At 42.1% G+C, this 25,129-nt stretch overlaps 1 protein-coding gene across 1 annotated transcript in view; it reads left to right on the top strand.

Annotated features, from left to right (window-relative positions):
- The window catches only part of GAD1 (glutamate decarboxylase 1), a 43,995-nt gene that overhangs the window by 12,498 nt on the left and 6,368 nt on the right, over positions 1 to 25,129 (top strand). The window contains exons 5-14 of the mRNA XM_032293008.1: positions 1,461 to 1,703; positions 6,712 to 6,802; positions 13,354 to 13,466; positions 14,772 to 14,887; positions 14,972 to 15,051; positions 15,275 to 15,329; positions 16,973 to 17,089; positions 18,546 to 18,610; positions 22,042 to 22,120; positions 23,497 to 23,646. Coding sequence (XP_032148899.1) covers positions 1,461 to 1,703; positions 6,712 to 6,802; positions 13,354 to 13,466; positions 14,772 to 14,887; positions 14,972 to 15,051; positions 15,275 to 15,329; positions 16,973 to 17,089; positions 18,546 to 18,610; positions 22,042 to 22,120; positions 23,497 to 23,646 — 1,109 coding nt within the window. The remainder of the gene's footprint in view (positions 1 to 1,460; positions 1,704 to 6,711; positions 6,803 to 13,353; positions 13,467 to 14,771; positions 14,888 to 14,971; positions 15,052 to 15,274; positions 15,330 to 16,972; positions 17,090 to 18,545; positions 18,611 to 22,041; positions 22,121 to 23,496; positions 23,647 to 25,129) is intronic.

Below are 25,129 nucleotides of genomic sequence, written 5' to 3'. Positions count from 1 at the left end.
AATGCTATCCCCCCCAGCCCACCACCCCTCGACAGGCCCCAGTGAGTGATGTTCCCCTCCCTGTGTCTGTGTATTCTCATTGTTCAACTCCCACTTATGAGTGAGAACATGCGGTGTGTGGTTTTCTGTTCTTGTGTCAGTTTGCTGAGAATGATGGTTAGCCAGTAGATTTCTTATTTAAGTTTCTTGACTTTTTCCTGCAATTTTACCTCTTTTATCAATAAGTGTTATTACTTTCTCTGCACCCGCATGAAACTGCTTTTCTGACTTTGTGGGAGTATAATCGACTCCCTCCCTCCCTCCCTGCTGCCTGGGTCTCCATCATTTTGGAAACTGAATGAGGGCAGTCAATAAAAGTCAACTCTAAAGACACTCGAGGGAACAAATATGGATTCATAGATTCTCAGAGTCGAAGGAACCTTACATATAAGAACATCTAGTGATTTCCTTAATAGCATTTATCCTCAAGACTGGCCACACACACACACACACACAAAATCATACAGCGGAAACTTGCATGCTGGGGCTCCTAACCAAGGAGTGTCCTAGAACCTGCCTCCCTTTCAGGGACCTTTCCCTAACCCCTGCCGCCCCACAACTCTGGTCTCAGGAGGTACTTTACCATCTCTCCCAAACAGCTCACAGGTAGATCTACTGCCATCCCATTCCACGAATTCCCCACAGGGCCATGGAAGCCAGACCAGAGTGTTAAACAAGACGACTCTAAAACCCAGGAGCTAATGTAGGGAGTCACAGAGTATTGTGCACAGCTGCACAGCCTGCCTGTGAGCTACGGAATTGGGCCCCTACCGCTTTTTTCCTCACCTAACCTCTAGCCTGATGACTGCAGAGCCTGTCACCCAAAGTCCTCTCTGGATATCTCGAAGTCCAGGCCCAAAAGGATGAAGTCAAGAAAGAGGCTGGGGTTCCCTGTCCCACTTCTTGAGCCCCATCTTCTAGCTCCAGTTTCTGCCAAGGGCCAAGAAACTGGATACCGCCAAGGGCCACCCTCCTCAGGGAGGACCTCAGCTTCTAACCACAGAGGCCTTACCCTCTGATGCCAACAGAACAAGCACATCAGAACACCCAACCAGATGGACAGGGACATGTCTGGTCCCAGGGGAGCACAACAGACGCCCCCTCCATCACACTCCTCACAGGTGTCCATTCAACCTGCAAATGACAACTGCAGTCACAGGTGGTTCCTGGCTTCTCGGAGCACTTCACTCCATCTCTGAGTATCGTGTCAGAAAGACTATGAACCCCCAGAAAGCATGCACAAAACTTCTGCGTATGTGCATTTTTCTGGGGATGTGGTACACCAGATTCTCAGTGCACATATATATCCCAGAATAAAATCAGGTCCTGTAAAGATAGTGTGGTTAATCTGGGGGGTCTCTGGGCTGAAGAAATCTAGATAGGAGTCAGGTGATAACCATTCATTGCTCTTCCCCATTCAGATCTGCTTCCAGCTAAGAACGGGGAGGAGCAAACCGTGCAGTTCCTCCTGGAAGTGGTGGACATACTCCTTAACTATGTCCGCAAGACATTTGATCGCTCCACCAAGGTGCTGGACTTCCATCACCCACACCAGTTGCTGGAAGGCATGGAGGGCTTCAACTTGGAGCTCTCTGACCACCCCGAGTCCCTGGAGCAGATTCTGGTTGACTGCAGAGACACCTTGAAGTATGGGGTTCGCACAGGTAAGGGGAAGAGCCGGGTAGACAGGTAGTGGCAACTTTGGCCTCCGTCTCACCCTTGTCAGTGGTGAGGATATCAAACCTGTGTTAGAGAAAAACATGGCCCTGGTGAGGGAAGGTGGCAAAGTGCCCAGTGAGCACAAGAACAAGCTTGGGCAGTAACAGTTGGTGGAGGGCTCTGACCCAGGCAAAAGTTTATCAGCATGTATCATGGTCAAAGTAGATCAAAAAGATCCAGATACGTGGTGCTAGGTCAAGTTCTGTATAAAGAGTTTTCATTCTGGCCAAGCATGATGGCTCATGCCTATAATCCCAGCACTTTGTGAGGCCAAGGTGGGCAGAAAACTTGAGCTCAGGAGTTCAAGACCAGCCTGGGCAACATGGTGAAACCTTGTGTCTACCAACTATATGTATATATGTATGTATTTATGTTTATGTACAATAAAATTATCTGGGCATGGTGGCATACACGTATAGTCCCAGCTACTCAGGAGGCTGAGGCCAAGAGGCAGAGGCTGCAGTGAACCAAGATCATGCCACTGTACTCCAGCCTGGGCAACAGATCGACCCTATGTCAAAAAAAAAAAAAAGACGAAGAATTTTTATTCTTGGATTAGGCTATTCACAACCTAAAGAGAGCAGAATGACCCATCCTCTGCTTCTTTTCTTGTCTCTATTTTCAGGTCTATTTCATTCTGATAAATCCTGCCCTTGCCTGTCCCTGACACTGGGGAGAATTGGGCTATTTCCCCTGACCTTCTATATTAGTTTCCTAGGACTGCCATTATAAATGACTACAAATTGGATGGCTCGAATCAATAGAAATGTGTTCTCTCACAGTTCTGGAGGCTGGAATTTAAAATCAAGGTGCCGGCTATGTTCTGTCTGATGGCTGTTGGAGAGGACCCACCCTTTGCCTCTACCAGCTTCCAGGGGTTGTGGACGTTCCCTGGCATTTGTTGGCTTGTAGATGCATCACTCCAACCTCTGCCTTCACTTCACATGGCCTTCTCCCTGTGTGTGTCCAAATTTCCCTTTCTTCATAAGAATGCCAGTCGTTGGATTAAGCCCCACCCCAATCCAGTATGACCTCATCTTAACATGATTACATCCGCAAAGACCCAATTTCCAAATAAGGTCACATTCACAGGAAACAGGGATTAGGACTTGAACACAATTTAACCCATGACACCTTTTATTGGCTAAGCCAAAAAGACCTAAACACACACACACACACACACACACACACACACACACACACACTTCTCATTCTGCTGCAACTTCTGGAGTTTAGGACACTCTGAGTCACCAAATTCTATTTCCAGTGGGAGTCCTTGAGGATGATGTCCTTTTGCCTCCTTTTCATGTTCCAGGAGCCCTCTCTAATCAGCAATCTTCATCAAAGCAGTTGCTTTCCAATTGCCTCACATTCAAGGACTTTGGGGCCTCTGTCTGAGATGCTTAGAAACAGCTCAGACTGTGGACTAAGCCCGGGAATGAAGCAGTGGTTTCTTCTCCCTATAACTCTCGCCACACTATAGTCTGGCTTTCCTGAGCCCTCAGGCAGAAAGATCTAGAAGAACAGACAGTCCCTAGCATAGTTGCCACCACAGGGGAAGCCCCAAGGCCACACTGGCATCCCGAGTTCTTTTTTCTTCTTTGTCTCTCCTTCTCCTTCATTTTCCCTCTCACTCTTCCTCATCATTTGAAGATAGATTTAAGACTGAGACTGGAAGGACGGTGGTGATAGAGCTGAGTAAGACTATTGGATGTCAAAAACAAAGTGTTATAATGAAATAATGATGCTGGCCAAAGACACTTTTTGAAATGAGGAATCCCAGAGAGCCGCTGAGGACTGCCAACACCAGCGGAATAAGTGCAGCTTCATTAAACAACTGCTGGATACACAAGACTCAATTATATGTACAAAGGCCACGTGGTTTGCTTTTCAAAGAAAAGCACTCTAACAGTTTGCATTTAGTTACTTCTTATCTTGGTCAGCTAGCTAATCTATTCCTGATGGAAAACAAATAGTGTTATTTGGCTGCATTTTTAAAAGCGTCAGAATTCCTCATATATGTTTAGCTTGACTTGCTTTGGTCTGATTTTTTTAATTTTATCAGTCGCTCTACGCCTACTTTCACAGATAAATGGGAATGACATCATTTATTATGACAGCCCAGAATGGCATTGTCCCTCAAATAAAAATACATGATTTTTTCATAGTATCATCTAATATCATCTACAAAACTGAAGCACCTTGTGGTCAGAGAAAACATGGACAGGCCCGGCCAAGTGGCTCACACCTGTAATCCCATCACATCAGCAGGCTGACCAGTGGATCATGTGAGCTCAGGAGTTCAAGACTAGCCTGGGCAAAACCCCATCTCTACCAAAAATACAAAAATTAGCCAGATGTGGTGGCATGCACCTGTGATCCCAGCTACTCTGGAGGCTGAAGTGGGAGGATGGCTTGATCCTGGGAGGAGAAGGTTGCAGTGAGCTGAGATTGCGCCACTGCACCCCTCCAGCCTGGGTGAAGGCAGGACCCTGTTTAAGAAAAGAAAAGAAAGCACTGACTTTTATTAGCCCAGTGTATGAACCCACTTAGGCACTTAGCCTGCAAACATTCATTTTTGTTCCTCAGAGTTGCTTCATGGGGCAGATACTTGCCTTTACAGAGTTCACAGTCTTCCAAGCAATGTGAAACCTCCTACATCTCAGGATGTGACCCTGATAAAAGCATGCTGTTGCTGCGGCATCAGAACAGCTCCTGGTTGCTGATGTGGAATTTAAGCATAGACACAGGATCAAGAGGGTACACCCCACAGGTAGCTACACACAGTAGAGAATATTTTTTAAAGGATATTAATGTATTAATATTCAGCCAAAACAATGAATTGGGCTTTAATAGTGAAAACATACTGATACAGGTATAGTCTGTGAAGAGATGATGATGGCATTTAGAAATTTCTCTATAAATCAACAAAAGTCTTCTTTTAAAAAATGAACTATCATGTAGAGATTCTCCGTGAACAGGCACTAGTCAGCCTTCAGCCACAGCAGCTGCTTAAGTGATTTGTAGATATGCTGGACTCCCTTCGTTGTTCTTTTTTGAAACTTTTCTTGTGGGAAATTTTAAACTTATACAAAAGTAGAATCCTGTAATGAACCCTATATACCTAATGCCCTGCTTTAACTACCATCAGCTTTTTACCTGTACCTCCATCAACTCCCCGTCACCTATATTACATGAAAGCAAATCCCCAACATAATATTATTGTATTCATAAATATTCATTCTTAAGAACTTAACAAAAAACCCACAATGTCATTGTCATACCTGAAATAAAAACAAAATTTATAGCTCCTTAATACAATGAAATATTTAGTCAGTTTTTAAATTTCCGACTGTATCATGAATGTCATAAAGGTTTTCCTTTTGTTAAACTCATTTGAATCAGGATCCAAATAAATCTCTTACATGCATTTGGTTTCCATGTGTCCTAATCAAGAGATCCCCCTCCAACTCTTATTTTTTTCTTGTAGTTTATTTGTGGAAAAACCTTACTTTAAAAAATAATTCTTTCCCTCTCTCCCTACCTGAATTTAGGCTATGAGCGGCCCAGCACCATATCTATCATCTGTTATTGTCATCCAATATAGAGAACTGAAATTGAAATGCAAAACTATTTTGTTACTTAATAGAAATTCTAGTAGATATAAGATTTGGGGACATAAGTTTGTAACCATAAGCTAAAAATCAAATTTTGGAGGACTTTGTGTCCTTTATATTTTAGTGGACAAACAGATACTGTTTCACTTTGTGTTAATCTCTCTGTCTTTGTCCATCTTTGGTCTCTGCCAAGCTGGGTGGTTTTGATACACTATCAAATAGTGTGATTGCATTTATTTACTATTCAGTCTTGTCTTAAAATGAAGCGTTTATTGTTAAAAGTTTTTAAATGGATATTGCTTATATATTTTAATGGCTGTCAACAAAATGTGTTGTTTCAGGAGATCTCATAGATTCTGTTGGAAATGAGCAAAGTAGAGTAATATGGCATCATTTACCTATTTAGGATACTCCACAGGAATACCTAGAATCTGGCCCCTTACTTAAACTAAGTTTACTAGTTATGCTTCTTTTATTTTTCTCCAAAAATCAGTATGATATTGTGAGTGCTCTTAAGATGCAGAGGTTGGTATCTTCTGATATAAGAAGTCATAGTCCAGATGTTCTGAATCACATCTAGGGAAGAATAGAGATTCTCAGAGAGGAGAGTTAGACCAGGAACATTCTAACGCTAGCTCTCTGACAGTTTTTTGTCCCCCCAGAGGCAAAGGCAATTTCCACTGGAAACACAGCAGTCAGCATATCTTTCTAACACCAGTTCCCAGCCACATGTCCCTAGATAATCTATTGCGTTGACTCCTTCCTGACAGCTGAGCCAAGCCTGCTGATGTGGAGTTGAATTTTCCATTGAATGCTAAGTTGGCAAAAACTTGGCAACAATCCTGAATTTGCTGAGAGCAAAGCCTGTTAAAGCATACTGTGGGTTACACAGGGATTTAGAGTTACGTAGTAAAAACAATTATTTCACCAACAACTCAATGAGTGAAATAGGCTGTGTCTGACCATTTCACAGAGGAGAGCTAGGTCATCTCAGCCATAAATTTAATTTAAAGGTCACCTGACTATACATATATATTGGCAAAACACATCAAAACACAAAACACTGGAAAGCATGATTTGTTTCATGACATTAGATATTATTATTTAAAAGCATGATGCTTTAGAAACAAGAAGTTTGGGGGACATCATGAATGCTAATGGTTGGTATAGGGTGGGTCAACCTGCCCTTCCTTCTCCAATATCTTTGAGGAGCCTTATTCGACGTATCACTGGGAATGGAAGCCCCATCAGTGTGACCCAGTGGGGCAGGCCATTTCCCTTGAAGATAGGTTAAGAAATCTGCATTTGCCTTGATGCTTTTCTGTTACCTCTCTAGGTCATCCTCGATTTTTCAACCAGCTCTCCACTGGATTGGATATCATTGGTCTAGCCGGAGAATGGCTGACATCAACTGCCAATACCAATATGTAAGTCCCACTTACTGTTTTCATGTGTGACTATGGCTTGCTGCTTTAAAAGTCCAATTTCAATGGTGCTATTTTATTAAAGTTGCCATGGTCATTTTTTCTCTGAAAATCTTTAGGTTTATCACAGTTCTACTTTAATGGTAAATACTTGATAAACTATTTTTCAATTTAATAATGCAATTTACAAGTTCATAGAAAAGTAGATTACAAAACTGAATTTAGGTGAAAGGGTAGTATTGCTTAAAAGGAGCAATTTCATTTGATATCAAGATAGAAGGTAAATTATCTGTTTTTCTTAAACAAACTGCTCTCAGTCAGAAAACCTGAAGGGAATTTAAAATTATAAAGTGACCCACATGTATTCTAAAGCTGTTTAATGCTGTGAGTCAAAATACTTAACTACATTCAGAAAAGTTTCTGTTAATTAAGGATTCCTGTTTTCTTGGCTAATTTAAAACAACAGTGACAAATTTTAAAAAGCAAATGTGACAAGTGAAGCCTTTGGTGCTAAAAAGCATAAAAGATTAAACTGATTGAAAAACTAAAATGGTTTTCATGCTCCCTGCTCGCAAGTCATGGTTAGTGTCACGGAGTGTCCATGTTGGGCCACTGAGATTTGGAAGGGCCAAGGGTAATTCAGGTCAGAGATACAGTTGCTTGGAATTCAAACAAAAAGCTCCATTTAGCAATCTTTCCTGTATTGTGACTTTTGAGATAAAAATATACCATCTAGCACAGTCATCACAGTAGGCTTTCTTATAACTTGGGAAAAGACACTAGTGCTTAATTGTAGTATCTAACACTAAGCAACAGTTTATATTAGGAAATATAGTTGTTTTTAACTCAACTATTTGGAAAGTAAGTGAGAAAAACAGAGTAAAGGATACATATCTATTAAGGTCCAAGTACCTATATTAATATAGGCACTGAATTCACTCAGCACCTTTATGTGTGTGTTCTTTAGGGCTCTCAGCTGATATATATATATATATCTCCAATCTCAGGGTAAATAAGGGACCTCCTCCCTTTGAACCACGTATGACCAAATGTTCTTCAACCAGAAAAATCCCACAAATTCTCCTTTTTTGGTTTGTGTTCATAAAACCAAGTCCCTTACTCTTCTGTTAGCTCAGCTGCAAAACACTAAAATGTGTTCCAGCTATCTGAGGTCAAGACCAATCTAACTAAAGACACATAGTAATTTTAGCTATACCGAATGGTAGACATTTATAAAATATGATTCGATTCTAACAGATCGATAGAGAAGGTTATTTAAAATGGTAAAATAGTTTCTGTCAGTTCTAGAGACAAGGCATTGCCTGATGAAGTAGTCACTATTATCTGGAAATTGTTCTAAGCCAGTTCCCCGGGAAGATCATGAAATGTGGCAGCACTGTCAGGAGCTGAGGCAGAATTTGCTCCCTTGTGACAACTCCGTCTCCACATGGAAACAGTGTTCAAAATAAGTCTGGGAAAGAATGGCAAAACGATCTTTCTTTGGCAGTGCAGGACTTATTTAGTGTTAATGCCTGGTTTTGGTCCTGTACTCTCATTGAGTTCAGGCGGCACCTGACATAGAGAATAAGAACTACATTCCTCAGCATAGTTTCTTTAAAAGAATGCTCAAATAACCTGACTCAAGTGCAAAGTGCAAGGTCTCTGACTATTAGAATAGAAAGACCGTAGGTCCAGCACAGTGGCTCACGTCTGTAATCCCAGCACTTTGGGAGGCCAAGGTGGGTGGATCACCTGAGGTCAGGTGTTCAAGGCCAGCCTGGCCAACATGGTGAAACCTATGTCTACTAAAAACACAAAAATTATCCGGGCATGGTGGCGGGCGCCTGTAATCCCAGCTACTCAGGAGGCTGAGGCAGGAGAATTGCTTGAGCCTGGGAGGTGGAGGCTGCAGTGAGCTGAGATTATGCCTCTGCACTCCAGCCTGGGACACAGAGCGAGACACCATTTTAAAAAAAATAAAAAAAATAGAAGTCTATGTCTGTGCCTTTACACCTGCTTTTGCACATAGCTTTGAAGTATGTTCTTCTTCCAAGCAAGGACCCAATGAAGATCCAAAGAAAACTTTACAAATGTGGAGTTGTCCAAGGCACATACAGCTCTTTTCCTCCAACACAGGGCCACCAAGCACAACGGTGCAGGTTGAGCAAGGCCCAAGTGTAAATATCAGCCCGCCGTCAATACCTGATGGCAATACATAACCATAATGGCAAAATCTATCACAACCCTTTGCTATGAGATTATGATTTCAAGCATCTATCACTTTATTTTCTAGAAAATTATCCAGGAGAAATTCTCTATGGGGGTTATTTGTCATTGTACACCACTGGGCAGGTTGTTAGAGAGGAGCCCATGGTAAGCAGTTCTCATTTGTCATGGAAAAGCAGCTGGGACGTAAAGGACCTGGAATTCCGATGAAACACACTAACTGGGAGATCTTAAATCACTGTATTTCTCTGAACCTCAGTTTCCTCATCAGGAAAATGGAGGATAAGATTATCCATCCTACAGAGTGCTTCTGAAGACTAAAAATGGCTGCAGTCCTAAGTGCCTAGTGTATACAAGGTACAGTGTGTGCACCTCAGAAAGGCAGCCACCACACAGGTCACTGCTGCTATTTGAAACCCTCCTGAATCTTTTATTTCTGTCTCTCATCATCTGGACAGCAGAGGGTTTTCCTAAGCTCCCCTCAGCTGTTACCTTTTAAGGTGAAGATGTGCTACCTGCCACATCTGTAAGGAGAGGAATATCAGGATAGAGTCGGCATGGAAGATTATTTCTTTCTCTCATTAAAGAAGTTCCCAGTTTGACAGTCACCAGGGATCCAGATTTTGTGTGCCTTTCTAATCCCTATTATAGCACATGGCTCCCATCCTGAAAGTTGCATCATGTTGCAGGCTGGCTGCTAGAGCTCCAGCCATCACTCCTGTGTTCCAGAACTCAGAAAGGAGGGAGGGAGGGAGGGAGGAAGGGAGGAAGGAAGGAAGGGAGGAAGGGTGGAAGGAAGGAAGGAGGGAAGGAGGGAAGGAGAAAGGATGGAAGGAAAGGGAAAGGAAGAAGGGAGGAAGGAAGGAAGGAGAAAGGAAGGAAGGAAAGGGAAAGGAAGAAGGGAGGAAGGAAGGAAGGAGAAAGGAAGGAAGGAAAGGGAAAGGAAGGAGGGAAGAAGGAAGAGAGAGAGGGAGGGAGGGAGGGAGGGAGAAAGGAAGGAAGGACGGACAAAAGAGATATACTCCTTTCTGATTAAAAATAAAATTAAAAACCCTTCTCAGGAGTCTCACACATTTCCATAAAGCCTCTTTAGCTAGAACTTAGTCCATGACCACACCAAAAAAGAGTAGAAAATACAGTCTTTGGTCAGAGTGAACTGTAACCCTAAATAAAATTTAACAAAGCTAAGAAAAATTGATACAGCTAGCAACAAGCAGACTCTGCCACATAGGACCTACAGCTTGTTGACAATCAATTTGCCTCCATTCTGAGTAAACCCCTCTGGGAAGGTGAGTTGAACCCCTGAAAAAGGGCTGACTCACTTCCATACTCAGAATATAGACATGCTCAAAATGCTCTTTTAGTGTCACTCCATGAACGCCACCATCCTACTGTTTTACATCCTTACTTCCAATCCCGCGTTCTTATGCTTCAACCCAGAACTTCTGGCAGGTTTAGTTTCTGGTTCTGACTCTGAAATGCAATCTTAGACTTTGATTTTAGCCTCTAACCAGCTTCTTCTGAATTCATATTTGACCTTTGATCTCTTGACTTCATTTGCTTCCATCAGTCATTTACTAAAAGGGTACCCAACCTGGAATCCAGGTTGCAAGAGAAGAATCTCCTATAGTTCTACACAAAATGATGTGCCTACCTTCAGTTTTTACCTGGAGAGAGGAACTGCAGATTTCCTAAGATTCCCAAAGGAGTCCGTGATCCCAATTAGGTGAAGAACCACCGGGCACGGTAGCTCATGACTGTTATCTCAGAATTTTGGGAGGCCAAGGCAGGAGGATCACTTGAGGCCAAGAGTTCAAGACCAGCCTGGGCAACATAGTGAGATCTCCATCTCTATATAAAATGCAAAAAAAAAAAAAAATTAAACTATTTTAGGTGAACTACAAGGCCTTCTTTAAGGCTGTGGGGCAGCTGTACAGATTGTAAACATGGCCCAGGATGGGGCGGCAGGGTCAGAAGAAGTGTCAGGAATGAAGAACACCATGTCAGCCCATTTGCCAGGCCTGGCTGTGGATCAGCAGCCACAGACCGATATACCAGCTTTCAGGAAAGCGTGTCAGGACTAAGCTCAGAAGTCAGGAGAAGAGTAGAAAATTGGTCCTTTAGACTCGGGCAGGGACTATCAGACAGGATGCAGCTAAGGCCAAGAATCAGATGCTAGATTCATCCTAGTAAGTTTCCTCCTCAAGGTTGAGAAAGGTGTCTTCTAATCTCTTAGTTTCTCAGTACATAGGATGTTACCTGGCAGAGAATAGTCACTCAGTATTTGTTGAATAAAACCAAAAGAAAGTTTAAGAATCAGGTACCTGGCATAGATACAGAACCTGAAATAGATGAGATCAGTTAGACTTACGATCAAACTCTCTAGACTCTTCCTCCTGAGAGTAATGACCATGTTCCTGGTTCTTAGGGAGGCTAATTCATGCAAATCTTGGGCCTAATTTGATTTGAATCATGAAGCATGGAGTTGGACCTATGCCTGATATTCAGTCCCTATCCCTCTCCCTTGTCTATGTGGTTCCTGCCTGGACAACATTGACTTGACTCTAAGTCAACTTTCATCCAGTCTTTGATGTGGTTCCGATATTATGGTATGTGATTTTGTTTGTTCCTTGCCTTACCCCAGAGGGCTTTCTTATATAGTACTGGGAGATTGTAGCACATACACTACACCCGGTATCTCCCCACCATGCAAAGATTTTTGCCATTTCAATATTTCCAGAAATCAGCAGAACCGTTAATAACACATTTGTTCAAGAATGATTAGAAGCCCATCGTGAGTTTGCCTCTTGGTACACTCGGCAGCACAGGCTAAACCAGGAATCCTTCTCTTCTTCTTCCTTTATCAGGCCATCAGACATGAGGGAGTGTTGGTTGCTACGGTGATGGGGCTCAGAGCAGAACCAAAGCATGATTGTGACCTCCAGAGGTGATGGTAACTGCACACATGGTTTCCAAGGGTCTTCCTAAATTTCCAGGCGCCTCCCAAGGAAAATGGACGTATTCTTTTTGGAAACAAAATGCTTCTACCAACATATCTGAGGATCCTTCAGGATCTTTTTTGTCTTCTTTTACCTCCATTTGATTAATTTGACTCCTTTTTTCATCCACAGTTAAAACTTAGTAGCTTCATCTGTGTCTCATGTACAACAATAGTTATCTCATCCTTACAAATAGCTTTTCTAAATCATTAAACAAGCAAGAATTCCCATTAGTCTTCAACATTAGCATTTGGCCAAAACACCCTAACCAGTGATAAAGCTTCCCGTGTCCCTTGGCTGAGTCAGTCTAGGCATCTCTTTTCAGTGAGAATGGTCTGAGCCCAGCCTACAGACTCTAACGCTGAAGAATGCCAGGCAAAAACAAGAAAGACAAAGAGCCTCAGAGCTTAGTAAATATCTTTTTCTTTTCTGGCTTAATTGTCTGTGGACAGATCTTCCTTGATTTTTCTTAGGCCCCACATTTGGTCTCATGATCTTGTTTCAATGACTAGTCTACCAGCCTGTGCCTCTGCATTGAATTGCTTTGAAAAGAGCATGGCTTGCTACTTTTAAATCAGTTTGTTAGAAGACAAATGTAACCTGCCAAGATAACTGATGCCCACAGCTAGCTGTGTATGCCAGTTGACCATCTTGTTGTTATTTATAATTTGTAATTAGAAAATCATCACTTATAATTATTCTTGACAGACATTGACTTCAGAGAATTATAGAAACATAGCTGTCCTTGAGAATTATTAGTAGAAAAATCATGTAGATAATTATATTGAGATCTTTAAAATTTGGGTCAATATTTCCAATTATCTTCACAGTTAGCTTTAACATGTTTACATTATCTTTAAAAGATAGACTTTGGCTCTGGCTTTTATGTATTCTACACGTGTAAAACTGGCAGTCAGTTTTTTAAAAAAAAATTGTAAACCAATTTTATGTAGAACTTGGAATGCTTTTTTCAATTAAAATTTGCATTTTCCTATAATCTTAGAGGTAAAAGGGACTCAGAAAAGTCATTTTCTTTCCTTCTGTTCCTCTGGGTGGACCATGCCTAAGACATTCCATTCAGATAAGAATCTATTTTGTTGGTGAAGTATCACAGGGCTGGCACTTCCACCACCTCTTTCAGTAACCCAGGCTGGTTTCTGACATTTTATGATCGGCGGCTTAATGCATTTCCAGGAAATAGATCATATTAGTGGTTTCGAACAGCTTTTTAAAGAACCCAACTACAAATACTAAACCAATGCTATGCTCCTAAAATAAGTGATTTGACTTCTTTATTTTCTTTCATCCTTTTTCTTACCACCGTTCCAGGTTTACATATGAAATTGCACCAGTGTTTGTCCTCATGGAACAAATAACACTTAAGAAGATGAGAGAGATAGTTGGATGGTCAAGTAAAGATGGTGATGGGATATTTTCTCCTGGTAGGTTTCTCTTCTCTTCCTCTTCTGAAGGTTTGGGATTCTTGAGAGTACAAAATATGAAGTAGGTTTGTGGAAGAATAATGCCTTAAAAGTTTTTTTTTTGATACTCTGATTTCCTATCTTTCTCAAGATGAAGGCTAGCAAAAGTGCTATGTCCTATATGCACGAACTAACAAAGGCTGTGCCTAAATCCACAAAAACTGACAAAGGCTGTGTCTAGATCATGCTAATTTTTTTGAGACAGGCTCTTAGTCTGTCACATAGGCTAGAGTGCAGTGGTGTGATCCTAGCTCACTGCAGCCTCAAACTCCTGGGCTCAAGCGATCCTCCTGCTTCAGCTTCTGAAGCAGCTGGGACTATAGGTATGTGGCACCATGCCCCGCTGTTTTTAAATTTCTTTTGTAGAAACAAGGTCTCATTATTAAACAACTCCATTCTGTCAACAGCAGTTTGATTATGCTGGGGATCAGTAAATCAAGATTATTAATTGATTGACTGATTTCAGCTAAAATAGTATATCTACTTTGAATCTCTAGTTTGAAGTAGATAAAATAAGAATTTTTAAAACAAGAATAGGTATTCTGATGGTGTCAGAGACAGTGTGATTGTGTACAAGGAAAAAAGAAGAAATAAGAATTGCAGTTATCTCGGTAATTGAAGCAGACCACAAATTTGCCAGTTTAATTGTCAGATAATTAATGTAAATTAACTAATTTGTGTTGGCAAACATACATAGTTATGTCAGTTCTCCTTGTGTCTTTATTTAGGTAAACATGGGTTTGTTCTTATTTTAATAAACTTAGAGTTCTCCTAAATGACTGAGTAATTCAATTGGGCTGAAGAGAGCACCTAGGCAGGTAACCAAGAAATGTCATTGTTTCTGTAGGCTCCATTACTCTCTCTCTCTGTCTTTCTGAACTCAGGGAACAGATACATCTTTGCTCGGTAAATAGATTGAGCAGAAAGTAAAGCAGAAAGGTTATAACTCACTTATCCCTTTGCAGCCACTGCTGCTGCTACCTCTTATATTTCTGTCTAGACTTCAGGTGAAAGGGCACTGAAGTACATGAATTACCTCCCGCCAAACTGCCTAGATAGCTTTGGTAATAAGTGTGACTACTTGTATTCCCAGGGTAAAGGGTCCAGTGGGAAGCCCCAGCAATAGGGAAGCCAGCAAAACCTATCAGGATATTATCCTTCCGCTTCCTGACCTCCCTTGTCTCTTGAGACACCAGCTCAGCGTTCATTTTTAGAAACAATAATGAAAGAGCCCCAACACCTCCCAATATGTCCGCTTGCTGACAGGGGGCGCCATATCCAACATGTACAGCATCATGGCAGCTCGCTACAAGTACTTCCCGGAAGTTAAGACAAAGGGCATGGCGGCTGTGCCCAAACTGGTCCTCTTCACCTCAGAACACGTGAGTCGGGGATGCTTTCTCATGGATAGTGGTGTTTTTCAGGGGACTCTCCAATTTCTAACCTCAAGCCTCTGTTTGTTGCAGAGTCACTATTCCATAAAGAAAGCTGGGGCTGCACTTGGCTTTGGAACTGACAATGTGATTTTGATAAAGTGCAATGAAAGGTAGGCAGGGGAGAGTGAATATTAGGTTCTTGATGTATTAAATGTGTTCATCTGTTAAATTTGTTTTATTGTGCTTAAGGACTGGCTCAATACAGTGTGCCAAGCTGCTAATGGTCTGTTGAAAATATCCGATTAAATTGCTTTTTGCTGCTGCTAAAGTTTTTTTCATGTGCAATCTCATTGATTCTTCATTTTAATTTCCCTCCTTTTCCAACAATTATAGGGGGAAGATAATTCCAGCTGATTTTGAGGCAAAAATTCTTGAAGCCAAACAGAAGGTATGTATTCTGTGGTGCATCTAAACACCATTGAAAACAGGTTTTTAAAAATACCTTCTTCCTGCCCTCCACAAAAAGTATCCTTGATAAGAGACAATTTTCTTGTGTTTCCAAAACTCTATTCTTAGATATGTGCTTATTTCCAACTTGTAAAATATTTTATTTTAAAACTATGTCTATACAATATCGGGGTTGTTTTTCTTTTTTTAATGAAAAATGCAGTCATTAAACTATTTGTCCTCTCATTGTGCCAAATGATTGGTTTGATGTTCTTCAATAAAATCAGCTACCTGAGCATCATGAAGATATAGCCTAATTGAAATTTTTACTTGCTACTTGTTGGGTATTATCTCATTTTAACAAATGCCATTTTAGCTTAGGATTCTGTTTAGCAAAGTGCTTCCATGCCCTGGCAGATGGCCCATGGTACTTGGCGAATCCAGCCTCAACAAACTCTATTAAACAACAACAACAAAAATCTCATAGAACAGATGTATCCACAAGTCAATGCCAGGTAGCTGTCAGGCCATTTACCAACACATGGTTGTTTTGGTTACATTCTTGTACCTTCTTCTCTTATTGTAGTTGTTTGCTGGGGTCTAGGCACAGGAGTTGGATCTAAGTGTTGTAAAGACTGAGCAAGGAGCAGAGGTAGAGCTGAGCTTCAGAAAAGCCTTAGAGGCTGGGTGCTGTGGCTCACACCTGTAATCCCAGCATTTTGGGAGGCTGAGGCAGGAGGATCCCTTGAGCCCAGGAACTTAAAACCAGCCTGGGCAACATAGGGTGACCCACATCTCTACAAAAATGTTTTTAAAATAGCCAAGTATGGTGGTGCATACGTGTAGTCCCAGCTACTCAGAAAGGTGAGGTGGGAGGATTGCTTGAGTTGAGGAGGTAGAAGCTGAAGTGAGCCATGATCGTGCCAACGCACTCCAGCCTAGGTGACGGAGCAAGACCCTGTCTCAGAAAGAACGAAAAGCTAAGACTCACAGATTTCCCCAAACTTGTCTTGGATCTATTACTCTACTCCTTCATTTATTTTTTGTTTCTGTCAATATTTCACCACGTCCATTGTTAGTGAGTGTATCAGCTTTCACAGTGTATAGAACTGTTTTAAATAATCAAACCCCACAATGTTTCAGTATAATTATTATATCAATTCACTTAAAACAACACAGCCCCTTAAAAGAATAATGCCCATGTGATAATCAGAACTATCTGGCCATCATTCCAAACACTCATTATTACTCTTTGCTGCTTTACTTTTTGCCATATAATTTATTGCTATCAAACATATTATATATTTTGCTTATTTAATTTGGCTTATTATCTGTCACTTGCCACTAAAACGTAAACTCCACAATGACAGAATTCTTCATCTGTTGTGCTCACTGCTGAGTCCCCAGCATCTACAGCAGGGCCCAGCACATAAAAGGCGCTAAAAAAAAAATTGGTTGAATAAATGAATGAATGAGTGAGTGAATGAGCCAACAAAACACTACTAGACATAGTATCTGGTGACACTCAAGCTTTGCCAATTACTGTTAGAGATAAATGCTACACAATTCTTCTGCTTCCTGTGGAAATCAGCGAATGAGAAAGGTCAAAAACACTAATCAGCCTATATCTGTCTTTCCTTCTAGGGATATGTTCCCTTTTATGTCAATGCAACTGCTGGCACGACTGTTTATGGAGCTTTTGATCCAATACAAGAGATTGCAGATATATGTGAGAAATATAACCTTTGGCTGCATGTCGATGTAAGTGCTATAACTCAAAGAGGCCCAGTTCATGTTGGGGGTAGAAGCAGCTCTTTTTTATGATTTGCCTCAAGCTTCTCCCCATGCCCCAGCCAGCCCTCTCTCCATACCACATTAGTTCCAGTTCTTGTCTGGACCCTAGCCAGCCATTCACAGCTAGTACACACCACTGGGACTCATCCAGTTCCTTACTAGTCAATTTATGTCTTCTTCTGTGGTTCATCCTAGAATATGGTCTCATCACCTTCTCAGGTAGCTTTGTTGGGACAAACAGCTACAGACTAAAATATAACTGATTTCAGAGGGAAAAAATAGAAGATACAATATACAGAGAATGGCCATGAATGTGAACCCTCAGCTACCTGCCTTCAGTCCAGCCATCTATGACACTTCTCTTAAAAAGTGCATACCTGGCTGGGTGCGGTGGCTCACGCCTATAATCCTAACACTTTGGGAGGCTGAGGCAGGTAGATCACCTGAGATCAAGAATTTGAGACCGGCCTGGCCAACATGGTGAAACCCCGTCTGCACTAAAAATACAAAAATTAGCTGGGTGTGGTGGTGGGTTCCTATAATTCCAGCTACTCGGGAGGCTGAGGCAGGACAAACGCTTGAACCTAGGAGACAGAGGTTGCAGTGATCCGAGATCATGCCACTTCGCTTCAGCCTGGGTGAAACAGCAAAACGCTGTCTCAAGAAAAAAAAAAAAATGCATATCTGCTACATTTAGGAAAAATAAGGCAGTGTATGGAAGGCATCATCAACTAAGAGATTTAGTCCCAAATTTTCCCAGGAACACAAAAGATGTATTTTCACATGTGTGACTGGGTGTATTTTTTTTTTCTGTCTCTGCTCATTTTCTTAGGGATTTAACTTCTCATAATTGGCCAATAGTCTCATCTGCCTTGCTACTGAACTAATGACTAACAAAGGCTGTGTGTCACGTGGCATCCCAAGCTATTCAGTAAACATGCATCATGGTACCCACAAAAATGTCTTGTTGTTGTATAAGCTGTTGTGAGACCTCCAAACCCAGCAGGAACTGCTGCTTTTTCAGTGTTTCAGGAGCTGTTAGAATTCTACTCTGGAAAGAACCAGACAGCAGGCCTCAATTTTGGGGGCAGCTTCCACAGCCACTCGGAGGGGGAGCCCACTGTGCACCTCTGGCTTCCCACAGCATATCGGGCTATTGGGCCATTGGACCTTTGGGTCTTGGCAGAACAGGCATCACAGGCTCAGACCTGGCCTACCTGTATCACTCGTGCAGCTACTCTCCAGAGGAACTTTGAAAAAGAAATGACAAATAATGAAGAATCACAACTGGTTAAACAATCAATGTGGGCTCAACTTTTCAGAGAAACTTATGTTTTTCACTTTAGATTTTCTTGCTCTTTCTAGTTTTAGATTCATAAATGTCACTGCTCCCCCACCTCCTCACCTCTCCCTCTCCCCACAGGCTGCCTGGGGAGGTGGGCTGCTCATGTCCAGGAAGCACCGCCACAAACTCAACGGCATAGAAAGGTAAGGGTCAGAGCTTGCCAGGCCTCCTTCCAGCCAGCACATCAAGCAGACTATGCTCAGGTCAGCCTGCACCGCCCTGCCCTGATTCCCAGCATCCGACTTCGGTCTAAGTTCACTTTAGTTCAGCAGGCATTTGTTGAACATTTATTGGATGATTGGTAACAAATGTGACTACTTGTATCCCCAGTTAAATGAATCCTGAAGGAGTTCACCATTTAGAAAAAGAGAAAGACAGGCCAGGTGTGGTGGCTCACACCTGTGATCCCAACACTTTAGGAGGCTGAGGTGAGAGGATCACTTGAGCCTAAGAGTTTGAGACCAGCCTGGGCAACATAGTAAGACCCTTAACAATCAGTCAATCAATCAATGAGAAAGACAAGGAAACAAGTAGTTAGAACACAACATGATAAGTGTAACAGGAGACAATTGCAGGTACCCAGGTAGGAGATGAGAGAGACTAACCAGTCAGGAAAACTGGGGGCCATCAGAGTTTGCCAAGGGCACAGGAAGGGCCGCTGGTTCCCATTCCTCTTCTTCCTCATTAAGCTTACTTTCGGAAAGGGCAGGACACTCAGCTCCTAACTTATTTTCTTTTTCACCATTCAAGTTCAGTGGATGTTCTAGGCCAAATATGATTTTGACCTGACTCTTAAGTGCTGAGCCATAACGAAGTCACATTGATTCACTGATTGATTCAGCATATATTTACTGAGCACCTATCATGAGCCAGGTAGGAGTGGATGTAAATATTCAGTTACCTGTCTTCCATCCAGCCACCTATGGTGCTTTTCTAAAAATATGTGTATCTGATAAATGCAGGAAAAATAAGGCAATATATGAAAGGTGCTATCAACTAAGAGATTTGCCCTCCTGAAGTTTACACTCCAGTGGGCTAGATGTTCATAACAAATATTTAATCTGTCTCATAGTAAAGAAAAATAAAACGGGGTTAGGTAACAGTGAGTGACAATGCGTGCTGTTTCAGACGGGTAGTCAGAGACCTTCCTGAGAAGGTGACATGTCAGCAGATGCTGCAATAAAGGGAGACAGGAAGCAAGGATATGAGGAAGAGTATTCTGGGCAGTGGGAGTGGCAAGTGCCAAGGCCCTGGGGCAGGACAGTTCTTGGCAAGTGGGAGGATCATCAGAGGGGCCAGTGGGGCTGCAGCAAGGTGGGAGAGGTAGGAGCAGACTAAGGAGGGAGAGGCGAACAGGGAGAAGGCAGTGGGAGAGCACGCCCACGGCTTCTCTCATAGCCAGGACTCCGGCTTTTGTTACCTCTACTGTGCCTCCCCAAAGTCTGACTCACTTTCGGAAGACCAGTGTCAACATGGGTGAGACCAGCTCTGTGAAGTGGACAACACCGTAACTTGGAGAATAATGTAAGAAATCTGGGCCGGACACAGTGGCTCATGCCTGTAATCCCAGCACTTTGGGAGGCCAAGAAGGGCAGATCACTTAAGGTCAGGAGTTCAAGACCAGCCTAACCAACCTGGTGAAACCTGTCTCTACTAAAAGTACAAAAATTAGCCGGGTGTGGTGGTGTACACCTATAATCCTAGCTACTTAGGAGGCTGAGGCAGGAGAATCACTTGAACCTGGGAGTCAGAGGTTTCAGTGAACCGAGATCATGCCACTGCACTCCAGCCTGGGTGACAGAACAAGCCTCTGCCAGAAAGAAAGAGAGAAAGAGAAGAGAAAAAGAGAGGAGAGAGGAGAGAGGAGAGAGAGAGAGAGAGAAATCTGGATGAGCCAAGCCAACTTAACTTTAGATTTCTCAGACAATGTTAATTTTCTGTCTTTGAGTCTAGGAAAACCTGAAACATTTCACAAAGGACTTTTTCTTTTCTAACATTTCAAATCATATAAGTCTTCTAAAGGAAATTGAATTCATATTATGTCTTATTACTTTCCCTTTGTAGCAGCAAAGAATCATTTACCTCAAACCTTTAGGATATGCAGAAAAACCATTTAGGACATTTTATGAGACCTAAATATAATTTTTTAATGACTTGGTAAACGATAGCAATGAGATATTTGATTAAATTCACTATCTTTTAAATATGGCCTGACACTGATGCTTTTTAGTGAGTTAAGCACTTAGTTAACTTTCCTTGGAATTTTTCACAGGTCTCTTTCACAAAGGTTTTTATCATACAGCGAAGGGAAAGGTTCTTCAGACCTCCTCTCTTCTCCTTGAAGCACGGTGCACATGTGCACTAAGTTATTTTCTCAGGTTCTTTAACTAAAAGACCTAAGCAGGATGAAGAGGTTGAAAATTCACAGCAAGGGTTTAGTGCTAGGGAGAGCAGAGGTAGGATGATTCCGGGCCAGCCAATTGCTCTATCTGGGGGAAATGATCCTTCACAGGTATTCAAATGCAGTGCCTAGCTATTGGCCAGGCCCTTCGGAAGGAGTCTGCAAACCAGTGAAGCAAGTTACCCAGGTTTTAATCATCATACGTTAGACTTAGTTGTTTCTGTAATGCCCTAGCTAGTGTGCTCCTTAACCATCTAATTGTGTCTGACAGAATGATGCAGTTGCTAGGAGACCATGCTTGTTAAGCTATCATTGCAGCCCAAACTGGCACAATCTTGCTCATTTAGCATTTGAATAATGCTGATAGGTAGTCAGAGTCTAGACTAGTCCAGTCGAGCCTTGCTTTTGGGTACCACTCTTGATACTGTCCCGTAAGTGGGTAGGTCAGTGTCGCCAGCCTATAAATGAAAAGAAAAAGGCAGAAAGAAGTCACTGTCTATCTCCTAGAGAGAAAAAGTCTAGTGGAGTGGTTATGAACAATGGCTGTGCAGTTAGAATCCTTGGACTTGAATCTTGGCTCCAACACTTCCCAATGCTGTGTTCTTGGGTAATATATTTAACCTTTTTGCGTGTTAGTTTCCCCATCTAAAATAGAGGTAATAATAGTAACTACATCATAGCGTTGTGGTGGGAATTATGTGTGCCAGGCACTCTTGTAAGCATTTGATATTTATTAAGTCATTTTGTCCTTTAATTCTGTGAGGTACACACTCCCCATTTAACAGATGGGGAAACTGAGGCACCGAATATGCCCAAGTTAACAAATGCCCGAGCCGGGACTCAGACTTAAACAGTTTGGCTACAAAGCTTGAGTTCTTAACCATGATACCATATTGATGTAATAACTGAAAGCTCTCAAAACAGTAGGACATATAATAAGTTATTCACAAATGTTAACTGTTGTTAATAGCAGTCACCTCTAAGATATAGTCCGCAATATAATACTCCAAGACTGCCTGCAAAACATTTGTTTACTACTTGATTAGTCAATTCAGGAGAATAGGCATGGGTAATATTTACTGACTTGAGTTGGGATGGGGGTGTTTTTCTCAAGAGAAAAGTTTCCTCCCTCTGACTCCGGCACCTTCTCAAAGTCTCATGTGCTTCTTTCAGGGCCAACTCAGTCACCTGGAACCCTCACAAGATGATGGGGGTGCTGTTGCAGTGCTCTGCCATTCTCGTCAAAGAGAAGGTCTGTGCTCCCTTCAAAGCTATGCTGGGGCCTGCACGTTATTTAGAAGGCAGGAAAAAAGATGCACATGGGATCCCTTTGCAGTGCTTGTTGGCTGGCTCACGAGATTGGCAGCCCCATCGAGAGTCTGCTGCTGCTGTCCTTTCCTGCCCTTGCAGCTAACCTGGTTTCTTCTCTTGGCTCTTGCTGTCTGTTCTGCTTCTTCCTTGATCAGTACTCAGGGTCTGTCAGCAACTGAACCTTTAAAGGAATTATTTAATTGAGTATTCATGTTTGCACAATTAGGTGAGGCATCCAATCATTTTTGTCCTCAGTAAGGACAAAATCTACTCACTGGTGCATACTCAGAGTTCTTAGCATGAATGTGTGGTCCCAAGACAAATAAATGAGAGGAAACAACAACTCTAAATATCAACTTGGGGCCACAAGGAATGTCGCCCCCAAAGCTGCTGTAAATGGCTGAGCCTCGGCCAGGTGCGGTGGCTCACGCCTGTAATCCCAACACTTTGGGAGGCCGAGGCAGGCAGATCACGAAGTCAAGAGATTGAGACCATCCTGGCTAACATGGTAAAACCCCGTCTCTACCAAAAATACAAAAAATTAGCCAGGCGTGGTGGTGCGTGCCTGTGGTCCCAGCTACTCGGGAGTCTGAAGCAGGAGAATCGCTTGAAACCAGAAAACAGAAGTTGCAGTGAGTCAAGATCGCGCCACTGCACTCCAGCCTGGTGATAGAGACTCCGCCTCAAGGAAAAAAAAAAAGAAATGGTTAAGCCTCATATTCCCTTCTTCAAGACACGCCTACTAATAGGACCCTGCCCTCCAAGGCATTGTTGCTGTAGCAAAACTTCCGTTCACAGAAGCATTCCAAAAAGTCTGTCTCCAGCCTGTAGGAGTCAGATCCCGCCCAGCCTCTTTACCCCACTCGTACGTGGAGTCCATGTTAACTTCATAGGAGGCCCTGGAAAGGGTGGAAGGCTTTTGCCAGAGCGCTTTTGGAGAGAAAAATTCTTCACAGCATGAAACTGTCCCACCCACTGAGGAAGTTTCTGTCTCTAACCCCAGCCCACTGAATGCCATAGCACTCCCCAATCTTGAAACAATCCGAAACACCCACACACATTTCCCCTTAGAGGGATTGCATCTGAGACAGGAAGATCATTTTCTAATCAGAGAGTCAGAGGCAAAGGGATGGCAGTTTTTCCAAAAGTCATTGTAGAGAGGAGCATCAGAACTAGTGTAAGGCCTCATAAAGACATCAGAAGAAAGATTGCATATGACCCCAAGCCCCTCCTTGCATCCAGCCCAGTTTTAAAGCCAGTTGTAAATGCATCTCTGATATGTAAATGCAGATGCACCCATCTTGATTTCCATGATAGGGTATACTCCAAGGATGCAACCAGATGTGTGCAGGATACCTCTTCCAGCCAGACAAGCAGTATGATGTCTCCTATGACACCGGGGACAAAGCAATTCAGTGTGGCCGCCACGTGGATATCTTCAAGTTCTGGCTGATGTGGAAAGCAAAGGTATGAAGGGAATAGTTAGGAAATAGAGCAGAAACTTAATTTGCACAGACTGGCTGGCAAAAGGGAGGCAAAGATATATCACAGATAATTCATTATATGTGGAATCAATATCTAGATAATTGAATTAACTGTGTTTTCTTTTTGAATGAAATTACTTTATTCCTTGTGTCAAATTCTCTCTCCTTTCATTCAGTCTCCTCAGTTCGAACTATCATGAAGTCTTCTTATAACATTCTCATAACAACTAAAAATTATGCCAAGATAAGGATTTCCACAGCAATCCTTGGGGATGCTGGAATTATTTAATGCAGGCATAGAGAAATAAAAAAATAAAATTACTGCATTATTCTGAGTAGAACCTTGAATTAGTTTATGAGGCTTCTCATCATGGGCTATGTATGACAGTTTTAAATGCTACTTCGATAATGCCTTTCCCATTGTTTCTGCTTAATACACTATTCTGGAAAATGTGTACTTTACTGTGAAAGATCCTACTGTTAGACAGTAGCATGCTGTGTCTGCGCTCATCAGCTTTTTGGGTTTCATTTCCTTACCTAAGGAAAAAAGCTAACTATTGGAATTTCCCCCAAAATATGAGTGATGGAGAGGATTACCATTTGACTATTTGTTTCAAAAGTATCTATATGCAATCAAGTAAAAGGAATTTTGATTTCATACTTTTATATTGCATACCTTGTTTTTGTTTATTGTAAATTAATTTTAATGATTTCTATGTTTAAGTTTGGGTCTAATTAATACTCAAACAACAAGATTTTCCTGCAAAATATCTAGTCAAATATTTCTTCTGTAGGAAAAATTTGGTAGATTATTTTTTCCTCAGTAATTCTTTTGTTTGTTTGTTTGGTTTGTTTGTTTGTTTGGGGTTTTTTGAGATAGTTTTGTTCTTGTTGCCCAGGCTGGAGTGCAGTGGTACAATCTTGGTGCCCTGTAACCTCTGTCTCCTGGATTCAAGCAATTCTCCTGCCTCAGCCTCCCAAGTAGCTGGAATTACAGGTGTGTGCCACAATGCCAGGCTAATTTTATATTTTTATTAGAGACGGGGCTTCACCATGTTGGCCAGGCTGGACTTGAACTCCTGACCTCAAGTGATCCACTTGCCTTGACCTCCCAAAGTGCTGGGATTATGGGCGTGAGCCACTGCACCAGCTGTATTTTGTTTTAATATAGAAATAGTCTGAATTTGACTTCTATTACAAAGTAATCATAGGTATTTTAAACATATAAATAGCCGCAGACCAGGCACGGTGGCTCACAAACGTAATCCCAGCACTTTGAGAGACCAAGGCTGGCGGATCATTTGAGCTCAGGAGTTCAAGACCAGTCTGAGCAACAAAGTGAGACCCCGTCTCTACAAAAAATACAAAAGGTAGTCAGGTGTGATGATGTGTTTGTGGTCCCAGCTACTTGGGAGGCTGAGATGGGAGGATCACTGGAGCCCAAGAGATGGAGGTTGCAGTAAGCC

The sequence above is a fragment of the Sapajus apella genome, unplaced genomic scaffold (assembly GCF_009761245.1).
Source record: "Sapajus apella isolate SASKATOON/1434 unplaced genomic scaffold, GSC_monkey_1.0 scaffold28, whole genome shotgun sequence".
NCBI lineage: Eukaryota > Metazoa > Chordata > Mammalia > Primates > Cebidae > Sapajus > Sapajus apella.
Note: the sequence above shows the minus strand (reverse complement) of the source record. Positions and strands in the feature narration are given on the sequence as shown.